The following is a 25175-nucleotide window of genomic DNA, read 5'->3' as shown; positions in this document are numbered from 1 at the left end:
AAACAGGCAGGGAAAGATTTTACCTCTCAGAAAGAATCAGCTGTGATCCCGTGCTGTAAATATCTGTATACTCTTTTTTGCTTCCTCCCCTGTCCAGTTGTTGTGATATCATCAGACCATGTTCCTGTATGGTCAGACACAGCCATTACACAGTACATAACAGGGCCATATTTTTGAGAATATCTCAACACAGGAACATTTTTCCCCCCTCACAATCATGCCTGTATTCCAAGAGCTGCAGCCCACCACTAGATAAGTATAACCTCACAATATAATGCCTATTCAGACACAAAGAAGAATCCATGTTCCACGTTGTACGCATTAGATGCTGCCATCCCAAATAATTACCGGTAATAATACAAATTCTTAAACCAAAGGCCAACATTTATCAAGGTCCCTGGAAGTGAAGAATCAGGTACACTTACGGATTTATTAATTATAATGAACTGGTCTTATAGTTTCTTTTTAGGTGGAAAACTCTAACATAATAATAATCTTTATCTTTTTAAAATGTATGCAGTTTTTCTATGGATTATTCAATTCTGATGTGGTTTTTTACCCATTCAGTTTTTCACAGCCTATGGGGAAAGTTCATCAAATAAGTGACATCACTTTTTTTTCTGCTACACAATTTTTAATACCGTGTCAGAAAAAAAAGCCTCACTGTATAAACAATGCAGTTTTCCTTTTACATCAATACAAAACATATTTAAATTGTATGTGAAGGAGATTTTGGAGCTGAATCCACCCTTAGGCCAGAGTCACACTAGACCATAATACGGACGAGTGCAATGCGATAAAAAATCGTCATATGAACTCGAGCGTGGGAATTTTTCAGAATATTTTTTCACGCTCGAGTTCATATGAAGTTATGCCAGCAGGGGGCGCAGCACCGCAAGTCTAGGTAGCTACGTTCCCCTGTTTTCCATTCATTCCCCACTTTTTACAGGCAGGAGCACAGCTGCATTAGCAGGCTTCTGCTTGTAAAATTATTTAACCCCTTCTGATGGATTTACATGGTGGGACTTGACTAACGCCGGAGAGGTATGGGATATTGTTTTTTTATTTTAACTTTGTTTCAGGTGACAAGGGTCTTCAATTCGATTTGAGCGTTTAATAAACAATTACAACACCCTGTGTCTTTATTTCATTACAATACTTTTTTCCTAATGTGTGTGTTTTTTTAACCCTTTATGAACATAGGATTAATAATGGATAGATGTCTTATTGACACCTCTCCATTATTAACCTGGCTTAATGTCACTTTACAATAGCAAGGTGACATTAACCCTTCATTACCCCATATCCCACCGCTACACGGGAGTGGGAAAGAGAGTGGCCAAGTGCCAGAATAGGCGCATCTTACAGATGTGCCTTTTCTGGGGTGGCTGGGGGCAGATGTTTTTAGCCGGGGGGGTCCTATAACCATGGTCCCTCTCTAGGCTATTAATATCTGCCCTCAGTCACTGGCTTTCCAACTCTGGCAGAGAAAATTGCGCAGGAGCCCACGCCAGTTTTTTCTGTGATTTAACCCTTTATTTTAACAGCTAGAGCCCCCAAATTTTGCACACATACACTTCTAACACTACTAGTGAGCAATATGTAAAAAAATAAGGGATATGAAATGATTTACTGTATGTAAACCATGTCTCATATCCTGTCGGGTTTGGGAAGAAGATAGCAAAAGCCGGCAATTGAATTACCGGCTTTTCTGCTATCTAGCGCTGTATGAAATATAAATATATGTATATATATGTGTCTCACTGACATATATAGACTGTATATATGTTTTTACGAATATTTGAGGCCATGGATCCATTCTATGTCCATTTTGCAAGCCGCCGTACGGATGCCATACAAATGACACACGGATAATTTTTGGAGAACAAAATCGCATCCTCGCATTGAATACGGATCACTGTTCAGGAAATTTTCTGTGTATCTCGGCCATCAAAAACGGACCCTATTTTTATACGTTGTGTGTGACTCCGGCCTTAGAGTATGTTCACACAAAAATGTTTTCATACACAGATTATGAAGCTAATCTGCTTTAAATACTTCCACAAATACTTTTTAAATACTCTTCCATTTGATTTCAGTGGAAAATCTACAAAGCTGTCTATACAGCTAGTTTGTTTTGTACTATTTATTTCCCGAAGAGATTTTGAAAATCGTGCCCTGGGAACAAAAAGGGAATTGACATCTCACTTCTTTGATGTGGATTTCTTGTGGAATCCGCTCCAATCTTAGTACTGTCAATCCAAAAGTCTGCAAAAAAAAAAAAGTGTGGGAAAAAAAAGTTTTATCTGAAAAATGGATTCACATGGTTTCCTGACCCAGATTTCTGTTGACAACCACATCAGGCTTTTCAGTCTCAAAATCTTGGTGTGAACATAAGCTAACATTCTTGTCAATAACAATAAAATGAGCGCCATTATAAAGTGAAATAGAGACATTTTCATAGTTTTACAATAGACGTTATCCTTGCCTGGTGGATGCCACCACATTGTGACCTGAACCAGTATGCTGTGCTGCCAGTGCATTTAGTTAGAATTAGTGACATCCAAACTATCCTTGTTCCATATTCCTCCCTCCCTCCCGCCTTTCATCCCTGGTCCCTAAATCCCATATCAAAAGTTAATAAAAATTATTTGAAAGAGAATTAGCGACATCCAATTTTAAAAACTAAGATGGGTTAGTCCAAACTAAGCAAGTTAGGTAACAGGTTGATGTCAGGGTCTTTAATGGGTAAAATTGCATGGTGATTGTAAAAACAAGCAACTTTGCATTTTATGCCTCAGTGGTTAGCACTTTTGCTTTGAGGGGGTCCTAGGTTAAAATAGGTTAAAATCCCATCAAGGATAACATCTGCAAGGAGTTTGTATGTTCTCCCCGTGTTTGGGTGGGTTTCCTCCCAGACTCCAAAGACATACTAATAGAGAATTTAAATTATGAGCCTCAATGGGGAGAGTGATGAGTGTCTGGAAAGCACTATGGAATATGATGGTGCTACATAAACAAAGCATAATAAATAATATATATTCATTAAAACTACTCTCTGTCTAACTATATTGTTCACTTCTCATTTTGTAGCTTACTGAGCACCTCAGCAGTTTATCAGCAGAGACCGGTCTCCTAGGCAAAGAATGCAGTGCTTACAAGCTCTTTTCTTCAGCGCTTGTAAGCCCTGCTCTGAAGCTGGACAGATTGCTGAATCCGTACAGTCAATACTCTGTTCTCCTCTGGTGCTGCAGGGGCAAAGCTTCCTCTTCTTGCAATATGGGAGAGTGCACAAATCAAGTTAGCGGTGCAACAATGCTACTTCTGGACAGTCAATCAATTAGGAGCGCACTGCCCCCAACAAGCAGGAAACTGGAAATCTGGGGAACTGTGTCACCCTGAAAAGGTAATCTGAGATTAACCCTTACATTTATCGAACTATCAGCAATGATATAGGTCTATTTTTCTTTTTTTTTTTTTCCAATTAGCAAACTGTAAAAAGCTGAAGATGGGACTAAAGATGATATAGTGGCCAATCACACTCCACCAGTCCACCTTGCATGCAGTTAATTATCAACATATGAACACTATGACGGCACTAATGACTGCCATCATTCTCGCCGTCTATGGTACCCTCTACAACATACAGCTGCTCACATAAATCTCTGCTCAATAGTCCAATATGCTTCTTTCCTAGATTTCATGGCTACTGACTCAGCATTTGTACCTGTGCTTTGTTTACTTTCACATAAAATGAGAATTTTCTTCTGACAATTCTCAAGGCACCATGTCTAATAGATTTAGTGAGGTCTTACGGTGGGGTGAGTGATCACCGGGAGTGCTGGCGCTGTGCAGGAAGGCTGGAGGTGGTCATTTAGTAGAGTAATTCAATCTGAATATTCACAGCCAATCAATCTCAATCAAGTATGTGATAGATGGCTGATCGCTCTCAGCGGTGACTTGACCCATCATTTCCCACAAGGGGACGGGGCAGGCTGTCCGTGCATCTCATCTGCATGTCATCAGATGGCCATTTCTTGTCTCAGCCTCCCCACAAAAATCCTTTACAGGCTCTTGCACCCAAACAAGGAACATTTCCTGAAGCGCTCTAGTGCTATTCATGGAAGTCATTAACATCCTAAATGAGAAACAGTCAAAATTAAAATGAACGTTAATAGCTGGCACTTGATTGCTAATTTCTTGGATCCCAAAAAAATGGCTAAATGAGATTTATAGTCATTATTACACGACATTATTACGCCTGTCTTTTTATTGCAGTCATGAGACATCACGCGGCCCGGAACATTAAAATGTGGCTGCGATGGGGGCAGAGAGGAGCTGGATTCACTTTGCAGTTTAGTACATATTTGATAATGAAATAAATATCAGATTTTCTCTCGCTACTCGATGCAATGCAGAACCGAGATGCTGCAGACTTGAGGATGGCTTCTCTAGAGATGGCCTGAGCTAGACAATAGACCGTAAAGGATAATGCAAGATAATGAGAACACGAGGGTGTCCTGCTCTCCTGTCACCTGAACTCTCAGCTTCCCAAAATAGCCTCCATTCATTATTTCTCACAGTGTCATCATACCAGGAAGCCAAAATCACGGTATACTGTTACAACCATAATAACCCATAACAGACCATCCATTACTAATACATATACTGGATCTAGCTGGGACTTTAGCGATGATCAAACCCAATGCATACAGGGATTACTGTGCACAAGATGCCAGTGAATAATTCATTGTGTTTAGTTTCTGTTTTCACTGCTATGGTAGTAGCTGTCACAGGGGCCGAGAAATCGTTCTGACATCAGAAGGGAACACTTGGCTGCAGGGAAACATTCTTTCTAGATAACTAATGAAAGTTTTGCCTCCTACTTGGTTAAACTTTATAAAGCACCCGGCTCAGTTTCTAATTAGCTGGCTACTAGTCACGGGATGCTCCAGGAGTGAGCTCTTAGCCTTTTTAAGTCTCATGCAGGAACAGAAAGCATTACAGCAATTACACCAGATAATGAAATGACTGAGAATATGTCATTCTCCACTTTCTCAATTGCCACTGGCTAAATTAAATTGCTGAGCATTACTGATAGCGCTAATGAACTATATAAGAAGTGAGAGATACGAGCGTGGAGTGTAACATATGTGACTGCTGGGTGAAACTTGCAGATCTGAGTAATCGAGGGTTAACTGTCAAATCGTGGACAGCCCAAAATAACACTCCACGTGGTCAATACACTCTACAACCACTGCTACATACAGAACTAATAAATGCCAGTTTGATGACTCAAGATGTTCTGAAGCAGCTGACAGCTTTTCTACCTTTTGTGATGGTGCACCCCCTCAAAAATATGCCAGCTTAAGAAGCAATTGTATCCTGACCGTACCACCTCTAAGTCTGGTCATTCATCATGGTGTATATGAGGTTATGGGGACATCTAAAGTTCTTCATTATTGACGGTGGTTTGTAAAAGAAAACAAAAACAAACAAAGTAACCACAATGTATCATGCAAAGCTTTCTGGTCCTTGGCATCTGTCCACAAGCAGGGAACCCACATCTGTTTTCCTTATCATACCTGTCTCTTTGTCTTGTACGTCGTCCAGGTGTAAGTCATTCAGGAGGTGCTCCAAAATCTTCTCCGGCGTCCCAGATACCACCATGTACCTATCAGAAAGCAGAGAGTCCACAGAGTCATCCTCGGTAGACGACTGAGAGCGACTGCTCCATTCATCCTCCTCATCTTCCTCATCGATGTATTTAAAATAAGGCACATCGAATGTAGGCAAAGGAAGCTCCCTGACTGTGAAAGCTGCTGACGGCTTCACATCCATTTGGGCATCAAACACCCTCAGCTTCGAACTTCCCATTGTGGCGTGTGACTGACAAGGGCATCCCCTATACCGTGCGGGGTCTTCCCAAACCAGCTCTGTGCCTGCTAGCTAGATCCATCTGTCAGCGGAGCTCCGCACTCAGCCTGTGCTCGTCTGCATCTGTGTGCCCAGAGGAAAACTCTTACCTCCAATCACGCTCGCCACTCCCGGCTGTGGAGGCTGGCCTTTCTGACGACACTTTCTTAAGCACCAGGACATCTTGGTCCAGCTCCCTCACTTGTACAGTACTTGCTTCTTCCTCCTGGTTGGATGAAATAATAGGAGTGGTGTTAGGAAAAATCAATGAGATTACAACATCAGCTTCTTACATGCAAGCCTCGTTACTTGTGCAGCAATTATATGGCTCTTCTAATAATTTCTATAACAAAGATGATCACATCACACTGACTGGCTCATTCTGAAATCCTCTCTCTTCTGTGCACATTACACACGCCGTTGTCTTTTGCACATTTTTCTCTTGATCTGAACATTCCGTCTCTCTCAGATTATATTAGTATACATATAACAGATCTATATGGGGCTACGGTCACCTGTCAGATTTTATTTGGAGTTTTATGACCGATTTGGAGAGAATAAAAATGGAAATAAAACATTCAGTCACAGGAACTAAACATCTGAGGAATCAAGGTGGGATAGCTGCTGCAGTACCCGCAGGTCGGGAAATCCCACCGTGTAGAACAATGGGTGGAGGATAGGAGTAGTAGTCTGCCCTGCTGTGCTGTATTCAAGAAATCCGGAAGACGTGATAAGGGATTGGTTCATGTGGTTTATTTCCAAAGCGCTTCCGAAGTTGAACCAATGTCTTCATCAGGAGAACCACAATGTTGGTTCAACTTCGAAACACGTTAAGAATAAACTACGTGGTCCCAACCCTCATCACATCTTCTGGATTTGTTGATTCTAGCACAGCAGCGAAGACTACTAGTCCTATCCTCCACCAATTGATCTGTCTTTTGGAAGGACCAAAAAAATGAAATTTGCACAACTATTTTTCCATAAAAAAATAGATATACAATAATAAATATTACGGTATATATAAAACAGGTCATAATAGATGTTCATCATGTCATCTATTGAACACATCAATTTTGAAAGGAAATCTGTCAATAGGTTTCTCCTACCCATCTAAGAGCAGCATAATGTAGAGGCAGAGACCATGATTCCAGTGATGTGTCACTTACTGGCCTTCTTACTGCAGTTTTGATAAAATCCCTGTTTTAGCTGCAGCAGATCTAGCAGGTTTCTGAATGTTGAGTTATGTATAAGCTGCCCACACCACTGATTGGCAGCTTTCTGTGTACACTGTGCATAGGCAGAAAGATGCCAATCAATGATGGTTCAGAGTTATACAGAGCTCATAAATATGGAGGACTACATGGCAGCAGGTCTACTAGTCCTCTAATAATAAAACCACTGTTTTAGGAAGCAGGACATTATTAAAGTTACAGCAAGCAGCCCAGTAAGTGACACATCACTGGAATCAGGGTCTCTATCTCTACATTATTCTGCTAACCATAGCCTGCTCACAGATTCCTTTTAGGCTTGTGTATGTCTAGAACATTACAGGTGTTCAGAGACATCTGTAGTAAAAATTGATCCAATCAAAATAGCAAAGAGAAGCTAAACTTTCCACTTCTAAACAGATCTGTCAATGGTAGGTTGGACCCTCCTCATCGACCAAACAAACTTGTGGCATATCCTAGTCATGCTGTAGGTAGGCAGGCACATAAGGATGGACAAACCGATGAATAAGTCATGGTATAATTCTGTGCACATGAATCTTGCTGAAGCTAGCTGGCAGAGATTTCATAGAAAGACAAAGAGAATTAGCTGTTGCTATTTACAAATAATCATATGTCTTTGAAGGTAACTCCTCAATGAAACATCCACTTATGCTCCATTATGTAACAGGGCAGAATACCATACGTGGCGCACGAACCTGCAGCCGGCCCTTACACAACGCTGCACGATTTATACACACCAGCAATTATAACATGGCTCATTCTCCATCCACTAATACAGACGTTTGTGAGCAGAAGGATGGACAGTCCTGGAGCTCACGTTTCATTAATTCATGCCTGTAATGTTAAAAATGGCAATTTATTGTCCACACTTGCCTGAAGTCACATTGGCTATTATAGCATTCTTAAACCATACCTAATCACCTCTTCCTTTTCACTTACACATACTGAAAAGAGGCTTCCAGAATAAATCCTGGCTGCTTACTGAAAACAGCGCCACACCTACCTAAAGGTTGTGTACGGTATTGCAGCCTAATCTCATTCAATGGAGTTGAGCTGCAACATCAAACACAATCCATAGACAGGTTTTGAGAACAAGCAGACAGTCCCGGAGGTTGGAATAAAAAAGACATGAGCTCTACCACTGGGGCAACCATTGTTCTATACTGTGTAATCCCATTGATGAACACTAAAGTCATCCTCTCCACCCTGAGAGGAGGGAAAAAAAGATTGGAAATCTACACCAAATAGATTTCACGTCTCGTGTCCCTTTAAGAACAAATAATTACGAAGCATTAAAGCCAAGGGCTGGCTCAGTATTGTTAATGGCTGTAGCAATGGCTTTGTGCAGAGCCGAGGATGGATGCAGAATTCTATGGGTCACTGCACCAACATTCTCTGAATCTCAGCTGTTTGAACACAAGAAGCTGAATAATCATCGCTTTCTGCATACGCAGCCCACTGGGTTTCCACAGGCAATGAAATCCTTGAGCCTGATCATTATGAGCGCTTTTATCTAAGTGCTCAGGGAGGGTACAGAGCTCTGCAAACCAATGGTAAAGCAGCTCTCCTCCTAATTATTCCAGATTTAAAGCTTCAGTGCTCATAAAGCAAACGGAGTATGAAGTGGCAAGAAAAACAATACCTGACATTGTACCACGCCAGTGGGTCTGGGGCTTGTCAGTCAAATATGCCAACATCAGAGGGAGATATTTCATCAAAATGCACCTTACGTATTCACTTCCACATAAAGATATTGCTGAGACGCTCAAAGAACCCATTCATGTCTCACCAATGACATTAGCCATGATGCAATTGTCCTATAGGCTAAATATTAGACAGGCGAACAGTTTATATTAGACACCCATGTGATGAAAATACATAAATAATAATGGAAATAAGGGGCAAACTTAATCCCCTGTGTGACCAGGGAACCTGCGACCTATGATGCCATCGGATTAGCAGGCAGAAGATGTAGTGTGATAGCTGCTCAAAGCTGGGGATGTGAAACTCTATGGCCATGCTGACAAAGTGCATTTACAAAACAATTTATTGCAGAAATTATACAAAAACGAGGTAAAATTGTCATTCTCAAAAAAATGTGGCAAAAAAAAAAACTGCATGGAAAAAGCTTTGTGTGAACATGGCCTAGCAGATATGGCTGAATTAATTTATACAAGAAAACCATGGCATGAACAATTAATTCTCTACAGTAAAACAGCTCACACACACATGTATAGTCTATATAACCTTATTATGCAGCATAGAACTCTGAATTTGACGCCTCTTACTCCTGTGCACACTTCAACAAGGCTGGTGTCATCATGAATTGGATCGTTTCCAAGTTTAAAGAAGCACTTCCATCAGTCTTTATCCCCTTAATATATTGCAACCATATTATAGAGCACGGTGTACTTACAATTGCTCATTTTGCCTTTCTACCCAGATAATTCTTCTCTGTTCTCTGCTCATTGTAGAAAACAGGAAGTCTCTTTTCCCTGCATAAATCATTCCCTTCTTCTTGGGGTCAATCTGCAGGTTAATAGCGTTCTGACACCGTACGGCTGCCACACTGAGAGCCCCGCTGCCATGAGGAAATGAACTTTACTCCTCCTGGCAGCCTCACTCTTTCAGTGACAGGGGCGGCGCAGGCAAGTTTAAATCTAGCTGTGCATAGAGAGTGGTGGCTGTAACCGCCCCCGGCACTGACTGACAGCCGACTGATTATTAGGGCTGGCTGTCAGTCAGAACTGGGGGTGAGGAGGTGACAGAAACCGTGCTGGCGCCACCTCTATGGCTGAAAGAACAAGCCTGCAGAGGGGAATAGAATTAATTCTCTCAGTGCGGCGACCCCATATCTGCAGGTTAATAACGCTATTTTACATGACAGGTTCCTTTAAACTGTGTATTTTCTGTATGTGCATTTTCCTATAAGGCTGTGTTCACAAGTCGCAGATATGCCTCATTTCTCCAAACGATAATCTTATCTGATTATTGCGTTTTTGCTACTTTTTTATGGGTTTTCCCTTAAATTTGAGGTGTCCTGTGTGCAGATATGAATCAGTGTTTTGTAATGCATTTTTTTAGTACAGAAAAGCTTAGATTCAGCAATTAAACACACGACTTTGTTTTCATCCCTTTTTCCAGACTCCCCATAGAAGTCTATAGAGAAAAAATGAACCACAAAATACGCAATTCAATAGTCTTTACAGGGAATGAATCTGTCCTCATAATTTCCACAAACTATTTATATGCAAATATAGCTTTCACAGACAAGTCCAGCAATACCTTTACATGGCCAGTCCGTTCCTCTGTTACTGAGAAATCAGAATTTCAATTGATATGCAAATGAGGCAGAAGTGCTTTTGGCAGGTGGAACCTCTTCCTAAGCCTCCGTCACTCCAGCTCAATTTACTTTCCAGTAACACCTCCTCCTGCTTGACTGACAGCTTCTTAGCTTTAACACACAAAGCATAGAGGCTGTAAATGAAACTGGGGCTGGGCAGGGAATAGAGCTGGAGTGACAGAGGCTTCAGGTCCACAAATAGCTCTTCAGCCACGTTTGAATATGAATTCAAACGCTGATTTCTCAGTAATGGGGGAACGCATTGGCTACAGAATGTGTTGCTGGACTAGTCTTTGAAAGCTACACATGGAGATCAATAGTTGTTGTTGCTTTGTTTTTTTTAAGGGGGGGATCCTGCAGATTCCCCTTAAATGTATATTGGGTATCAGTTTTCATTAAATCCACTTTGTCTCAAAAATTTAGTACAGAAAATTTCCTTCAGAAAAGAGAAAAAAAATAGCATCTACAGTATATACTGTATATACTTACCTTGTAATGTCTTCACATCCTGTTCTGTCCAGATGTGTCCGGATCCCAGAATTCCAAGCGGCAGAAGTTCACCGACCTCCATATTGGGACAACCCAAGTGATGGGTGTCTCAGTATGGAAACTGCTGGTGGTACCAGCCTCTTGCGCAGTACCACCAGAGGAACACTGTCGCACCACACACACACTGTATACGCCGTACGCACCACACACACACACACACACACACACACACACTGTATATGCCATACGCACCACACACACAAACACACTGTATATGCCATACGCACCACACACACAAACACACTGTATATGCCATACGCACCACACACACGGACAAACACACACTGTATATGCCGTACACCACACACTGTATATGCCGTACACACCACACACTGTATATGCCGTACGCACCACACACTGTATATGCCGTACGCACCACACACTGTACACGCCGTTCGCACCACACACACACAGTATATGCCGTACGCACCACACACTGTACACGCCGTATGCACCACACACACACACTGTACACACCATACGCACCCCACACTGTACACGCCGTATGCACCACACACACACACTGTATACGCCGTACGCACCACACACACTGTATACGCCGTACACACCATACACACACACATACACCATACGCAGCCTCTTGCGTGGTACCACCAGCGGAAAACCATCGTGAACACGCCACAGCCGGGATCAGCCGAATGATTCACAGACCGCCGCCATCTTTGTACAGGGGGAGCGCATAGCACATGGGGTAGATTGATCAAAGACGAGAGCACAGATGGGAGAAGTCAGCACTTGCGGAAAGAGAGAGTGGATAGGTGGGTGAGCACATGGGGGGAGAGATTCTCAATGCTGCAAAGCCATCCCCCATCGTGACATTACCGCCCTCCCGATGCGATAGCATCGGGCCTCCATCTAGTTTAATATATATGGGAACAAGGCCTAAAAGCACCTGGTTACATAATATTTTATATACTAACCTTACTTATGTTCATTAAAACTCTCACATTGAATTGGCACAGGTTAGTTATACCGGCAAATGGTTCCCATGCTTTTTGGCACGGTCATACATTTACTGACTGCCATAAGGTTCATTTATTTTGCCTCACACTACTGTATATATTGTAATAAACACAGGCATTCCCGTTAACAAATGTGAGCAAATGTAAAACATCAGGCAAATGTTGGCTGAGACATTACTTTTCACATTAAAATATAGCGTCTGTGCGTCATCCTTTCTGCATCATTTATGTTTCTTCCAGGAATTTTTCCTTATAAAGGCTAAATTCTTGTGAAACAAGCAGCCCCTTACAGCAGAACAAAAACATGTTCTGACAAGCAGTTAATAAAGAGAATAGCATATATATTCTAAATATATACACACATATACATACTATATATATATATATATATTTATTTCTAGTATTTCCCCCCAATATTATGTTGTTACCAGCCATGTACAGTATGTTACAGAATTTACCAAAAAACCCTTTGCTGCCAGAACGGATTCCTAATTCTTCAGCAAGGTCACGGCGCTAACATTCATGAAGCCAATTAATGTGTTTTATCCTCGCTGCAATGATCTCTTGGGAGGGATCTAATATGCAGACCAAGGATTATAATTATTTAAATGAGGAATTCTCTGCGGGACGTCTTGGACAATGGAACACTGAAAGGACACAGAAAACACATATTGACTTCTTATTAAATCTAAAGCGATATGAAACTCATATGTGAACTGTGACAGGAGGGAAACACACGGAGAGTTTTAGGGTCAATCTGGGGAAGCAACATTTACACCTAATGAGTGACGGTAAATTGTCCGCATCAGATGAATAAGGCTATGTTCACACGATCTTTTTTTTGATCCTTTTTTTTTCAGGTCCTGATTTGGAAAATCCGCAGTGCAAAACAGCACTGCTGATTTTCCGACTGTTTCTTCTGCGGATTCCTCTGCGGGTTTTCAACAGCACTTTCCTATTGGTGCATGTTGAAAACAGGAGCGGAATCCGCAGAAAGAATAGACATGGTACTTCTTTTTTTCTGCAGGCAAATCCGCGCGGATTTGCCTGGGAAAAAAAGTATAGTGGGCACAGCGGATTTTGTTTTCCATAGGGTAACATTGTACTGTACCCTGCATGGAAAACGGCTGCGGATCCGCAGCTGAAAATCCGCTGCGGATCCGCAGCAAAAAAAGGATCGTGTGAACAAGCCCTTAGACTCTGCATGTTCTATTGTCTGAACGGATTTCCATAACTCTAGATGTGAAGTGTCTGCCAACATTACCACAAAAGTTGATAAAAAAAAATAAATTACACATCTCCTCCACTATACAATATAATTTACTATAATTTAAATACAAGAAATGAGTGAGTTTTGGAAATTACTATACATAGTGTATATATATATACTAGCTGTACTACCCGGCTTCGCCCGGGTTAATGACTGCTGTTAGCAAAATAGAATGTGTTAACAAAAATTTATTCTGCACACAAAAACCACAAAACAAATAGATAGAAATGTAATTATTAAAAGGCAAAAACTAAGCAAATAGAAGCATTTCACAACATATATTAGCTTTGTTATACTGAGAATGTCTTTGTTGCCTATATTAACCAATCAGAGCTCAGGTTAATTAACTGTAGCAAAATAGAAGCTGAGCTGTGATTGGTTGCTATTGGCAGCCTGATAAATCCCCAGCCAACAGGAAGCCCTCCCCCCTGGCAGTATATATTAGCTCACACATACACATAATAGACAGGTCATGTGACTGACAGCTGCCGTATTTCCTATATGGTACATTTGTTGCTCTTGTAGTTTGCTTATTAATCAGATTTTTATTTTTGAAGGACAATACCAGACTTGTGTGTGTTTTAGGGCGAGTTTTATGTGTCAAGTTGTGTGTGTTGAGTTGCGTGTGGCGACATGCATGTAGCGACTTTTGTGAGATGAGTTTTGTGTGGCGACATGCGTGTAGCAACATTTTGTGTGTTGAGTTGCATGTGACAGGTTAGTGTAGCAAGTTGTGTGCAGCAAGATTTGTGCATGGCGAGTTTTGCGCGTGGCGAGTTTTATGTGTGGTGCATTTTGAGTATGTGCAAGTTTTGTGTGAGGCAACTTTTGCATGTGGTGCAACTTTTGTACATGTGGCAATTTTTCTGTGTGTGCAAGTTTTGCATGAGGTGAGTTTTCCATGAGGTGAGTTTTGCGCGTTGCGAGTTTTGAGTGGTGACTTTTGTGTTTCGACTTTTATGTGGCGAGGTTGGTGTGTGTGTGGTGAATTGTGTGCTGAGGGTCGTATGTGTGTTCAAGCACGTGGTAGTGTGTGGTGCATTTTGTGTTTGTGTTCATATCCCCGTGTGTGGTGAGTATCCCATGTCAGGGCCCCACCTTAGCAACTGTACGGTATATACTCTTTGTCGCCATCGCTCTCATTCTTTAAGTCCTCATTGTTCACATCTGGCAGCTGTCAATTTTCCTCCAACACTTTTCCCTTCACTTTTTCCCCATTATGTAGATAGGGGCAAAATTGTTTGGTGAATTGGAACGCGCGGGGTTAAAATTTCACCTCACAACATAGCCTATGACGCTCCCGGGGTCCAGACGTGTGACTGTGCAAAATTTTGTGGCTGTAGCTGCGACGGTGCAGATGCCAATCCCGGACATACACACATACATACATACACACATTCAGCTTTATATATTAGATATACCTGTATGTAATCTCCTGTATATAGTATATATCTGTGTGTCATCTCCTCCTGTATATAGTATATACCTGTATGTCATCTCCTCCTATACATAGCATATACCTGTATGTCATCTCCTCCTGTATATACTATATACCTGTAGGTAATCTGCTCCTGTATATAGTATATACCTGTGTGTCATCTCCTCCTGTATGTAGTATGTACCTGCATGTCATCTCCTCCTCTATATAGTATATACCTGTGTGTCATCTCTCCTGTATATAGTATATATCTGTGTGTCATCTCCTCCTGTATATAGTATATACCTGTGTGTCATCTCCCCTGTAAATAGTATATACCTGTGTCATCTCCTCCTGTATATAGTATATAGCTGTATGTCATCTCCTCCTGTATTAGCCCTCGTTCACACGTTATTTGGTCAGTATTTTTACCTCAGTATTTTTAAGCTAAAATGGCAGCCTGATAAATCCCCAGCCAACAGTAAGCCCACCCCCTGGCAGTATATATTAGCTCACACATACACATAATAGACTGGTCATGTGACTGACAGCTGCCGGATTCCTATATGGTACATTTGTTGCTCTTGTAGTTTGTCTGCTTATTAATCAGATTTTTATTTTTGAAGGATACCAGACTTGTGTGTGTTTTAGGGCGAGTTTCGTGTGTCAAGTTGTGTGTGTTGAGTTGCGTGTGGCGACATGCATGTAGGGACTTTTGTGAGATGAGTTTTGTGTGGCGACATGCGTGTAGCAACTTTTTGTGTGTCGAGTTGCATGTGACAGGTTAGTGTAGCAAGTTGTGTGCAGCAAGTTTTGCGCATGGCGAGTTTTGCGCGTGGCGAGTTTTATGTGTGGTGCCTTTTGAGTATGTGCAAGTTTTGTGTGAGGCAACTTTTGCATGTGTTGCAACTTTTGTGCATGTGGCAATTTTTCTGCGTGTGGCAATTTTTCTGCGTGTGCAAGTTTTGCGTGTGGCGAGTTTTGCACGTGTGGCGAGTTTTGCATGTGGAGAGTTTTGCGCGTGGCGAGTTTTGAGCGGCGACTTTTGTGTTTCTACTTTTATGTGGCGAGGTTGGTGTATGTGTGGTGAAATGTGCACTGAGGGTGGTATATGTGTTCGAGCACGTGGTAGTGTGTGGCGCATTTTGTGTGTGTGTTCATATCCCCGTGGTGGTGTGATTATCCCATGTTGGGGCCCCACCTTAGCAACTGTACAGTATATACTCTTTGGTGCCATCGCTGTCATTCTTTAAGTCCCCCTTGTTCACATCTGGCAGCTGTTAATTTGCCTCCAACACTTTTCCTTTCATTTTTTCCCCATTATGTAGATAGGGGCAAAATTGTTTGGTGACTTGGAAAGCGCGGGGTTAAAATTTCACCTCACAATATAGCTTTGACGCTCTCAGGGTCCAGACGTGTGACTGTGCAAAATTTTGTGCCTGTAGCTGCGACGCCTCCAACACTTTTCCTTTCACTTTTTCCCCATTATGTAGATAGGGGCAAAATTGTTTGGTGAATTGGAAAGCGCGGGGTTAAAATTTCACCTCACAACATAGCCTATGACGCTCTCGGGGTCCAGACGTGTGACTGTGCAAAATTTTGTGGCTGTAGCTGCTACGGTTCAGATGCCAATCCCGGACATACATACATACATACATACATACACACACACACACATTCAGCTTTATATATTAGATATATATATATATATATATATATATATATATATATATATATATATATATATTATAATATTTTCACACAAACATATATATATACAGTACAGACCAAAAGTTTGGACACACCTTCTCATTTAAAGATATTTCCGTATTTTCATGACTATAAAAATAGTACATTCACACTGAAGGCATCAAAACTATGAATTACATAGTTACATAGTTATAGTTACATAGTTATTAAGGTTGAAGGAAGACTTTAAGTCCATCTAGTTCAACCCATAGCCTAACCTAACATGCCCTAACATGTTGATCCAGAGGAAGGCAAAAAAAAAAACCCATGTGGCAAAGAGTAAGCTCCACATTGGGGAAAAAAATTCCTTCCCGACTCCACATACGGCAATCAGACTAGTTCCCTGGATCAACGCCCTATCAAGGAATCTAGTGTATATAACCTGTAACATTATACTTTTCCAGAAAGGTATCCAGTCCCCTCTTAAATTTAAGTAATGAATCACTCATTACAACATCATACGGCAGAGAGTTCCATAGTCTCACTGCTCTTACAGTGAAGAATCCGCACCTGTTATTATGCTTAAACCTTCTTTCCTCCAGACGTAGAGGATGCCCCCTTGTCCTTGTCTCTACGATTAAAAAGATCATCAGAAAGGTCTTTGTACTGTCCCCTCATATATTTATACATGAACATAAGATCACCCCTTAGTCTTCGTTTTTCCAAACTAAATAGCCCCAAGTGTAATAATCTATCTTGGTATTGCAGACCCCCCAGTCCTCTAATAACCTTGGTCGCTCTTCTCTGCACCCGCTCTAGTTCAGCTATGTCTTTCTTATACACCGGAGACCAGAACTGTGCACAGTATTCTAAGTGTGGTCGAACTAATGACTTGTATAGAGGTAAAATTATGTTCTCCTCATGAGCATCTATGCCTCTTTTAATATATCCCATTATTTTATTTGCCTTTGTAGCAGCTGCCTGACGCTGGCCACTGAATATGAGTTTGTCATCCACCCATACTCCCAGGTCTTTTTCATTGACGGTTTTACCCAGTGTTTTAGAATTAAGCACATAGTTATACATCTTATTACTTTTACCCAAGTGCATGACCTTACATTTATCCCCATTAAAGCTCATTTGCCATTTATCAGCCCAAGCTTCTAGTTTACATAAATCATCCTGTAATATAAAATTGTCCTCCCCTGTATTGATTACCCTGCAGAGTTTAGTGTCATCTGCAAATATTGAAATTCTACTCTGAATGCCCCCTACAAGGTCATTAATAAATATGTTATAAAGAGGGCCCAATACTGACCCCTGTGGTACCCCACTGCTAACCGCGACCCAATCCGAGTGTGCTCCATTAATAACCACCCATTGCTTCCTATCCCTGAGCCAGCTCTCAATCCACTTACACATATTTTCCCCTATCCCCATTATTCTCATTTTATGTAACAACCTTTTGTGTGGCACCGTATCAAAAGCTTTTGAAAAGTCCATATACACTACATCCACTGGGTTCCCTTGGTCCAGTCCGGAACTTACCTCTTCATAGAAGCTCATCAAATTAGTCTGACATGACACTAGTAAACCCGGCTGATACTGGGTCATGAGGTTATTCCTCTTCAGATACTCCAGTATAGCATCCCTTAGAATGCCCTCCAGGATTTTACCCACAGTAGAGGTTAAGCTTACTGGCCTATAATTACCGAGTTCAGTTTTTGTCCCCTTTTTGAATATTGGCACCACATTTGCTATACGCCAGTCCTGTGGTACAGACCCTGTTATTAACTGTATGAATTAACACATGTGGAATTATATACCTAACAAAAAAGTGTGAAACAACTGAAATTATGTCTTATCTTCTAGCTTCTTCAAAGTAGCCAACTTTTGCTTTGATGACTGCATTGCACACTCTTGGCATTCTCTTGATGAGCTTCAAGAGGTAGTCACCCGGAATGGTCTTCCAGCAATCTTGAAGGAGTTCCCAGAGATGCTTAGCATTTGCTGGCCCTTTTGCCTTCACTGTGCGGTCCAGCTCACCCCAAACCATCTAAATTGGGTTCAGGTCTGGTGACTGTGGAGGCCAGGTCATCTGGTGTAGCACCCCATCACTCTCCTTCTTAGTCAAATAGCCCTTACACAGTCTGGAGGTATGTTTGGGGTCATTGTCCTGTTGAAAAATAAATGATGGTCCAACTAAACACAAACCGGATGGAATAGCATGCTGCTGCAAGATGCTGTGGTAGCCATGCAGAGTCCATCCGTTCACCTTTTCTGTGTCGCACAAAGACACGGTGGTTGGAACCAAAGATCTCAAATTTGGACTCATCAGACCAAAGCACAGATTTCCACTGGTCAAATGTCCATTCCTTGTGTTCTTTAGCCCAAACAAGTCTCTTCTGCTTGTTGCCTTGTCCTTAGCAGTGGTTTCCTAGCAGCTATTTTACCATGAAGGCCTGCTGCACAAAGACTCCTAACAGTTGTTGTAGAGATGTGTCTGCTGCTAGAACTAAGTGTGGCATTGATCTGGTCTCTAATCTGAGCTGCTGTTGCCCTGCAATTTCTGAGGCTGGTGACTCGGATAAACTTATCCTCAGAAGCAGAGGTGACTCTTGGTCTTCCTTTCCTGGGGCGGTCCTCATGTGAGCCAGTTTTTTTGTAGCGCTTGATGGTTTTTGCCACTGCACTTGGGGACACTTTCAAAGTTTTCCCAATTTTTCAGACTGACTGACCCTCATTTCTTAAAGTAATGATGGCCACTCATTTTTCTTTACTTAGCTGCTTTTTTCTTGCCATAATACAAATTCTAACAGTCTATTCAGCAGGACTATAAGCTGTGTATCCACCAGACTTCTGCACAACACAACTGATCGTCCCAACACCATTTATAAGGCAAGAAATCCCACTTATTAAACCTGACAGGGCACACCTGTGAAGTGAAAACCATCCCGGTGACTACCTCTTGAAGCTCATCAAGAGAATGCCAAGAGTATGCAACGCAGTCATCAAAGCAAAAGGTGGCTACTTTGAAGAACCTAGAATATAAGACTTATTTTCAGTTGTTTCACACTTTTTTGTTAAGTATATAATTCCACATGTGTTAATTCATAGTTTTGATGCCTTCAGTGTGAATGTACAATTTTCATAGTCATGAAAATACAGAAAAATCTTTAAATGAGAAGGTGTGTCCAAACTTTTGGTCTGTACTGTACATACCGTACATACACACTCAGGGCTGCCACTAGGAATTTCGGGGCCCCATACTGGCAACATTTTCGGGGCCCCCTTGAGACTCCGCCCAGGCTCCACCCCTTGAACGGTCCACAGCCCCACTGCTCTCTCTTGAAAAAACTCCACTTCTCACCAATCACACATTAACAGTTCCCATCACCAGGCCAAAAGATTTTTTAAGCCGCCACCACGACAAAGTAGACTCTTTTGGACAAGAACTACTCTACTCTATCCTATTAATCATTTGTTAAAATATCCAATACAATTTTGGTATATTTTTATTTTTAAATGACCAATAATATCACATACAAGGGACAAATACCACCGCACCATGACCAGATCACATATTACCACCACAGTGACCGAATAATATCATATACAAGGAACAAGTACCACCACACCATGTCTAGACCACATATTACCATCACATGGTGACTAATAATACCACGTACAAGGGACAAATACCATCGCACCATGACCAGATCACATATTACCACCAGTGACCGAATAATATCATATACAAGGAACAAATACCAGCACACCATGTCTAGACCACATATTACCATCACATGGTGACCAATAATACCACATATAAGGGACAAATACCACCACACCATGGCCGGACAACATATTACCACCACATAGTGACCAAATAACAGCACATACAAGGAACAAATACTGCCACACCATGGCCGGACAACATATTACCATCATATAGTGACTGAATACTACAATACTGATCATTAATAAAAAAAACAATACTAATATCACCATAAGTGCCATTATACACTGGAGATCTGTACTTAGTATGCAGTGTCTGTGCACAGGTAATACAGTGATTACCGGTGACATTATACACAGCAGCTCTGTATATAGTGTACAGTGTACAGGTAATACAGTGATCACCAGTAGTGATGAGCAAATATACTCGTTACTTGAGATTTCCCGAGCACGCTCGGGTGTCCTCCGAGTATTTTTTAAGTGCTTGGAGATTTCGTTTTCATCGCCGCAGCTGAATGATTTACCGCTATTAGCCAGACAAAGTACATGTGGGGGTAGCCTGGTTGCTAGGCAATCCCCACATGTAATCAAGCAGGCTAATAGCTGTATATCATCCAGCTGCGGCGAAGCAAACTAAATCTCCGAGCACTAAAAAATACTCGTAGGTCACCCGAGCTTGCTCGGGAAATCTCAAGTAACGAGTATATTCACTCATCACTAATAACCAGTGACATTATACACAGGACCTCTGTATATTATGTTTGTGTACAGGTAATACAGTTATTACCAGTGACATTATACACAAGAGCTCTGTATATAGTGTACAGGTAATACAGTGATCAACAGTGATATTATACACACGAGCGCTGTATATATTGTACAGGCTATACAGTGATCAATGACATTATACACAGGAGCTCTGTATATAGTGTCAGTGATCACTGATGACACTGTACACAGGACCGCTGTGTATAGTATACAGTGTATAGTGTCAGTGTACAGGTAACACACTGACTCACCAATGACATCTCTAGGTGAAGTTCTTCATCTTTGCTTTTCATCTTCATCCAGCACAGACCGCCATCACTTCTTCCAGCCAGGGCTCGTCTCTGCAGGAAATAACACCGTAATCTAGAGCACCGCTTGCAGAGCACATTACTTGATTTTTTCCCAACTTCTACACTACACCAGATGAAGAAAAAATAGGGCGACAGTGTCACTCTGCATAGTAACAGGACCGCCCCCCATTTAAAACAGTATCCTCAAAAAATAAAATAAATACATGACTGCAGTAATAATATCCCTTAATTAGCCACTATGGTAATATCCCCCATCTTGGCCCCCGTGTGTCTCATTCCTGGCTCCAGCCATATGTTCTCCCATCCTGGTCCCATATGTTCTCCTATCCTGCCCTCATCAGTATCCATTCTACGCCATGTGATGTCCAGTGATCCTGCCCCATGATCTTGCTCCATCTGTCCCATGATCCTGCCCCATCTGCCCCACGATCCTGCCCCATCTGTCTCCATTATTATTATTATTTATTATTATAGTGCCATTTATTCCATGGAGCTTTACATGTGAGGAGGGGTATACATAATAAAAACAAGTATAATAATCTTGAACAATGCAAGTCACAACTGGTACAAAAGGAGAGAGAACCCTGCCCGCGAGGGCTCACAATCCATCCTGCACCATGTGTCTCCATCCTGCCCCATGTCTCCACCCTGCCCCATGATCCTGCCCATCTGTCTCCATCCTGCCCCATCTGTCTCCATCCTGCCCCATGACCCTGCCCCCTCTGTCTCCATTCTTGCCCCGTGTCTCCATTCGTGCCCCCGTGTCTCCATTCTTGCCCCGTGTTTCCATTCGTGCCCCCGTGTCTCCATTCTTGCCCTGTGTCTCCATTCTTGCCCCCTGCGTCACCATTCTTGCCCAGTGTCTCCATTCTTACCTGTCTCCATTCTTCCCCGTGTCTCCATTCTTGCCCCGTGTCTCCATTCTTCCCCTGTGTCTCCATTCTTGCCCCCGTGTCTCCATTCTTGCCCCCCCCGTGTCTCCATTCTTGCCCCATGTCTCCATTCTTGCCCCATGTCTCCATTCTTGCCCCCCGTGTCTCCATTCTGCCCCCTGTGTCTCCCATCCTGCCCCCATGTCTCCCATCCTGCCCCCCCCCCCCCCCACCGCTTTCGATAAAAATAAAAAACTTTCTCCTTACCTGGCCGCGCTCCTGCGGTGATGCTCCCTCAACGCAGTCCAGGCACGCAGTCGCCGGCGAATGACAATGACGTCATATACCGCCGACGTGCGCGCTGACATCAGCTGCCAGCCTCTGATTGGCTGGTGGCTTTAACTATTGCCGTGCGGGCAATAGAGTTTAACTGAACCTGCCAGCACAAAAAAGGAACAGCATCCAATCCAGGTGATGAAAAAATTCAGAATAAACTTTATTCTGCCATAACTTTGATGCAGGTTCAGGTACTGTAGCGCTTGCTCCCCGGCGGCGCAAGTATTACACACACGGACACGGATATCTCCAGTACCAGATTTTCTGGTTCCGGAAATATCAGGACGTGTGAAAGAGGCTTAACTGTGAGTTGGTAGGTTTTGAGGCAAGTACAGGTAAAGCACAAACATAAAAACCAGATGCTTCATCTGTACTTAATCAATGCAGATTCTCTTTGAAATACCAGGCAGTAAGTAGCAGTTGTCCATTCTCCCCTTTTAAAAGGATTTTTCACCTTTAGGGACATTTTTTTTTTTTTTACTTTAAATGCATGTATATCAGACTAAAAATCATTCTTGCAATTGGGATCATTAGAAATGTTTCACCGTTTGGCTTTTACAGGCTCTTTGTTTCCTTCCACATTCAACTTTAATATAGTCTGTGGCCATAAATCAACTTTCCCATGTGAGGTGTTGTACAATTGTAGGAGTCTGATGGACAGGCCTGGTCACACGCTCCACCAACTGAAAAAAGTATTTTTAAGCTCAAAATACATTTCATTTAAGCAAAAAAAAAAAAGTCCCAAAAATTGGCCAATCCCATTAAGTGTTATGTTCTGCAACTTCTCACATTAGAGGTAACAAAATTGATCAAGAAAAGCCAGAGTTAAAAAGCATTATGGCCAGATCATGCCCTTGTAGCCAACTATCTGCATGGCTGAACTGCACAGTCCCATGTGTAGGACGCTCCGGCAGCAAACGTGGTGCCAGATGGACCACAATTCATACACAATGAAATAGGAAGAGTAATATAATGAAAATGCTTTAAAGGTTAGGAGGAGCGGCCAACCATCTGGACAGACCATAGTATAATATAGCCACATTTATTAGTGGTTGGAGATAATTATTTAGCAGCCAGACTGTTGAAGCCTTGCCTTGTGACTATTAATGTGGTCAGAAGGATTCTGCACCCTGCAAAGGTTTTGATAAGATTTGTTCAGATTTTCTGCATTGTTAGGGCAGGCTTAGCAACTACGGTAGTTTATAGTTTATTTATAGAAAAAAAAAAGAACAAATACAAAGTCCGTGAAGACAGAAAAACTTGTCTCTAAAAGGAATTCTTATGCAGCAGATTGTATTTTATGTTGAATGCACTCAGAGTACCGTATCTGCTGAGCTCCATTATTTTTCTCCCTATGGGAATCAAAGGTACTGAAAAATGGAAGAGACTTGCATGAAAAAGTTTTCAGAAAGTGCATCCCGCTTGTGGAACGCTCTACATTATAAATCAAGGGCATTCTATATGGTAAGAAAAACAAAGATTTTTTTTATTTTTTTTAAACCTCATCAATCCAAAACCTTGTGAAATGTAGGCTCTTTTCTACACAAAAATAACATGTAAAATATGTTTGGGAAAATTGATGTGCAGTATGTAAATACAAATAAATGGGCAAAGACAAAGATAAAACAAAGTGGAAATATACAGTATATGGGTACAACTTATAAACAGTCAGTGATAAAGTCTGAAAATGATTTTTATTTATTCACAATACCGATATGAGTTCATACAGAAAGAGGCCGCACGAAAATGCCATCTTACACATCTGACGTTACATCTATGGGACAATACTGTACCTACAAGTTTTTTGTCCTGAATATTGATAATATGATAAAAATTAATCTATTTGACATGTTTCACCGTATGCCATTTTATCAAAAACCTCATGGACTCATTGTGTCACACTACAGGCTCTGTGCACATGCTTTTGCTGTGTGCATGAGGACTAAAGCACAATGCATACGCAATCAATATAGCCATGCCTTATATAACAGCGTAATTAATTTAGTCTTACAAGAAAACTGTGCACAGCAGAACAGTCCTTTACGAGTGTTCATTAGGCTCCGTTTGCTTAAACCATTAATCAGTATTATTTCCATAAGTAATTAAACAAAAAGGAATGATCAGAGGAGCAAGTGACAAACCAAGGAGTGACAGCATACACCTACCATAACCACCTGTGTGTGATGTTCACCACACCTGTAAAAGATGTCCTCGTCCATATATGTGACAGGACAGTGAATCACCGGAGATTAATACTGCACCGACCAGGCAGCCTTACGGCGACAATGACAACTTCTATAATAAGATGCTAATTCGCTAGGGCGTATGGAGTCATTTCACCTTAGACGCTGCCCCCCTGAAGCAGCTGGTCACCTACATACAATGGTCACGTCACCTACTCTCACTTATGTAGCGTTTATCAAATACGGAATAATAGAGGATCATTCATCAGGTTTGGAGAATAACTATCGCTATATTAACAATGTCTCTTACCAGTGGCGTAACTACAAAGTTATGGGCCCCGGTGCGAACTTCCAAATGGGCCCCCCCCCCCTGCAGCCCTGCCATACAACTCAATGTAACCCCCATAGAATACAACGCAGCCCCCCTCATAGTATAATGCAGCCCCTCCATACAGGGGCAGTGAGAAAGACACGAGCAAATGGTGACGAGGGGGCAGGGGAGAGGGCACAAGGGGGCTAGGGGAGACAGGCACAAGGGTAACATAGGGGGGCTAGGGAGCAAGGAAGACAG

At 41.9% G+C, this 25175-nt stretch overlaps 1 protein-coding gene across 1 annotated transcript in view; it reads right to left on the bottom strand.

Moving 5' to 3' along the window:
- The window catches only part of RAPGEF5 (Rap guanine nucleotide exchange factor 5), a 366882-nt gene that overhangs the window by 59707 nt on the left and 282000 nt on the right, over positions 1-25175 (bottom strand). Inside the window, exons 10-11 of the mRNA XM_077268709.1 lie at positions 6027-6142; positions 5586-5674 (exon numbers count right to left, since the gene is read on the bottom strand). Of these exons, the coding sequence (XP_077124824.1) occupies positions 5586-5674; positions 6027-6142 (205 nt within the window). The remainder of the gene's footprint in view (positions 1-5585; positions 5675-6026; positions 6143-25175) is intronic.

This window comes from Ranitomeya variabilis, chromosome 6 (assembly GCF_051348905.1).
Source record: "Ranitomeya variabilis isolate aRanVar5 chromosome 6, aRanVar5.hap1, whole genome shotgun sequence".
NCBI classification, from domain to species: domain Eukaryota; kingdom Metazoa; phylum Chordata; class Amphibia; order Anura; family Dendrobatidae; genus Ranitomeya; species Ranitomeya variabilis.
The sequence above is the reverse complement of the archived record's forward strand: the minus strand, read 5'-3'. Positions and strand labels throughout refer to the sequence as shown.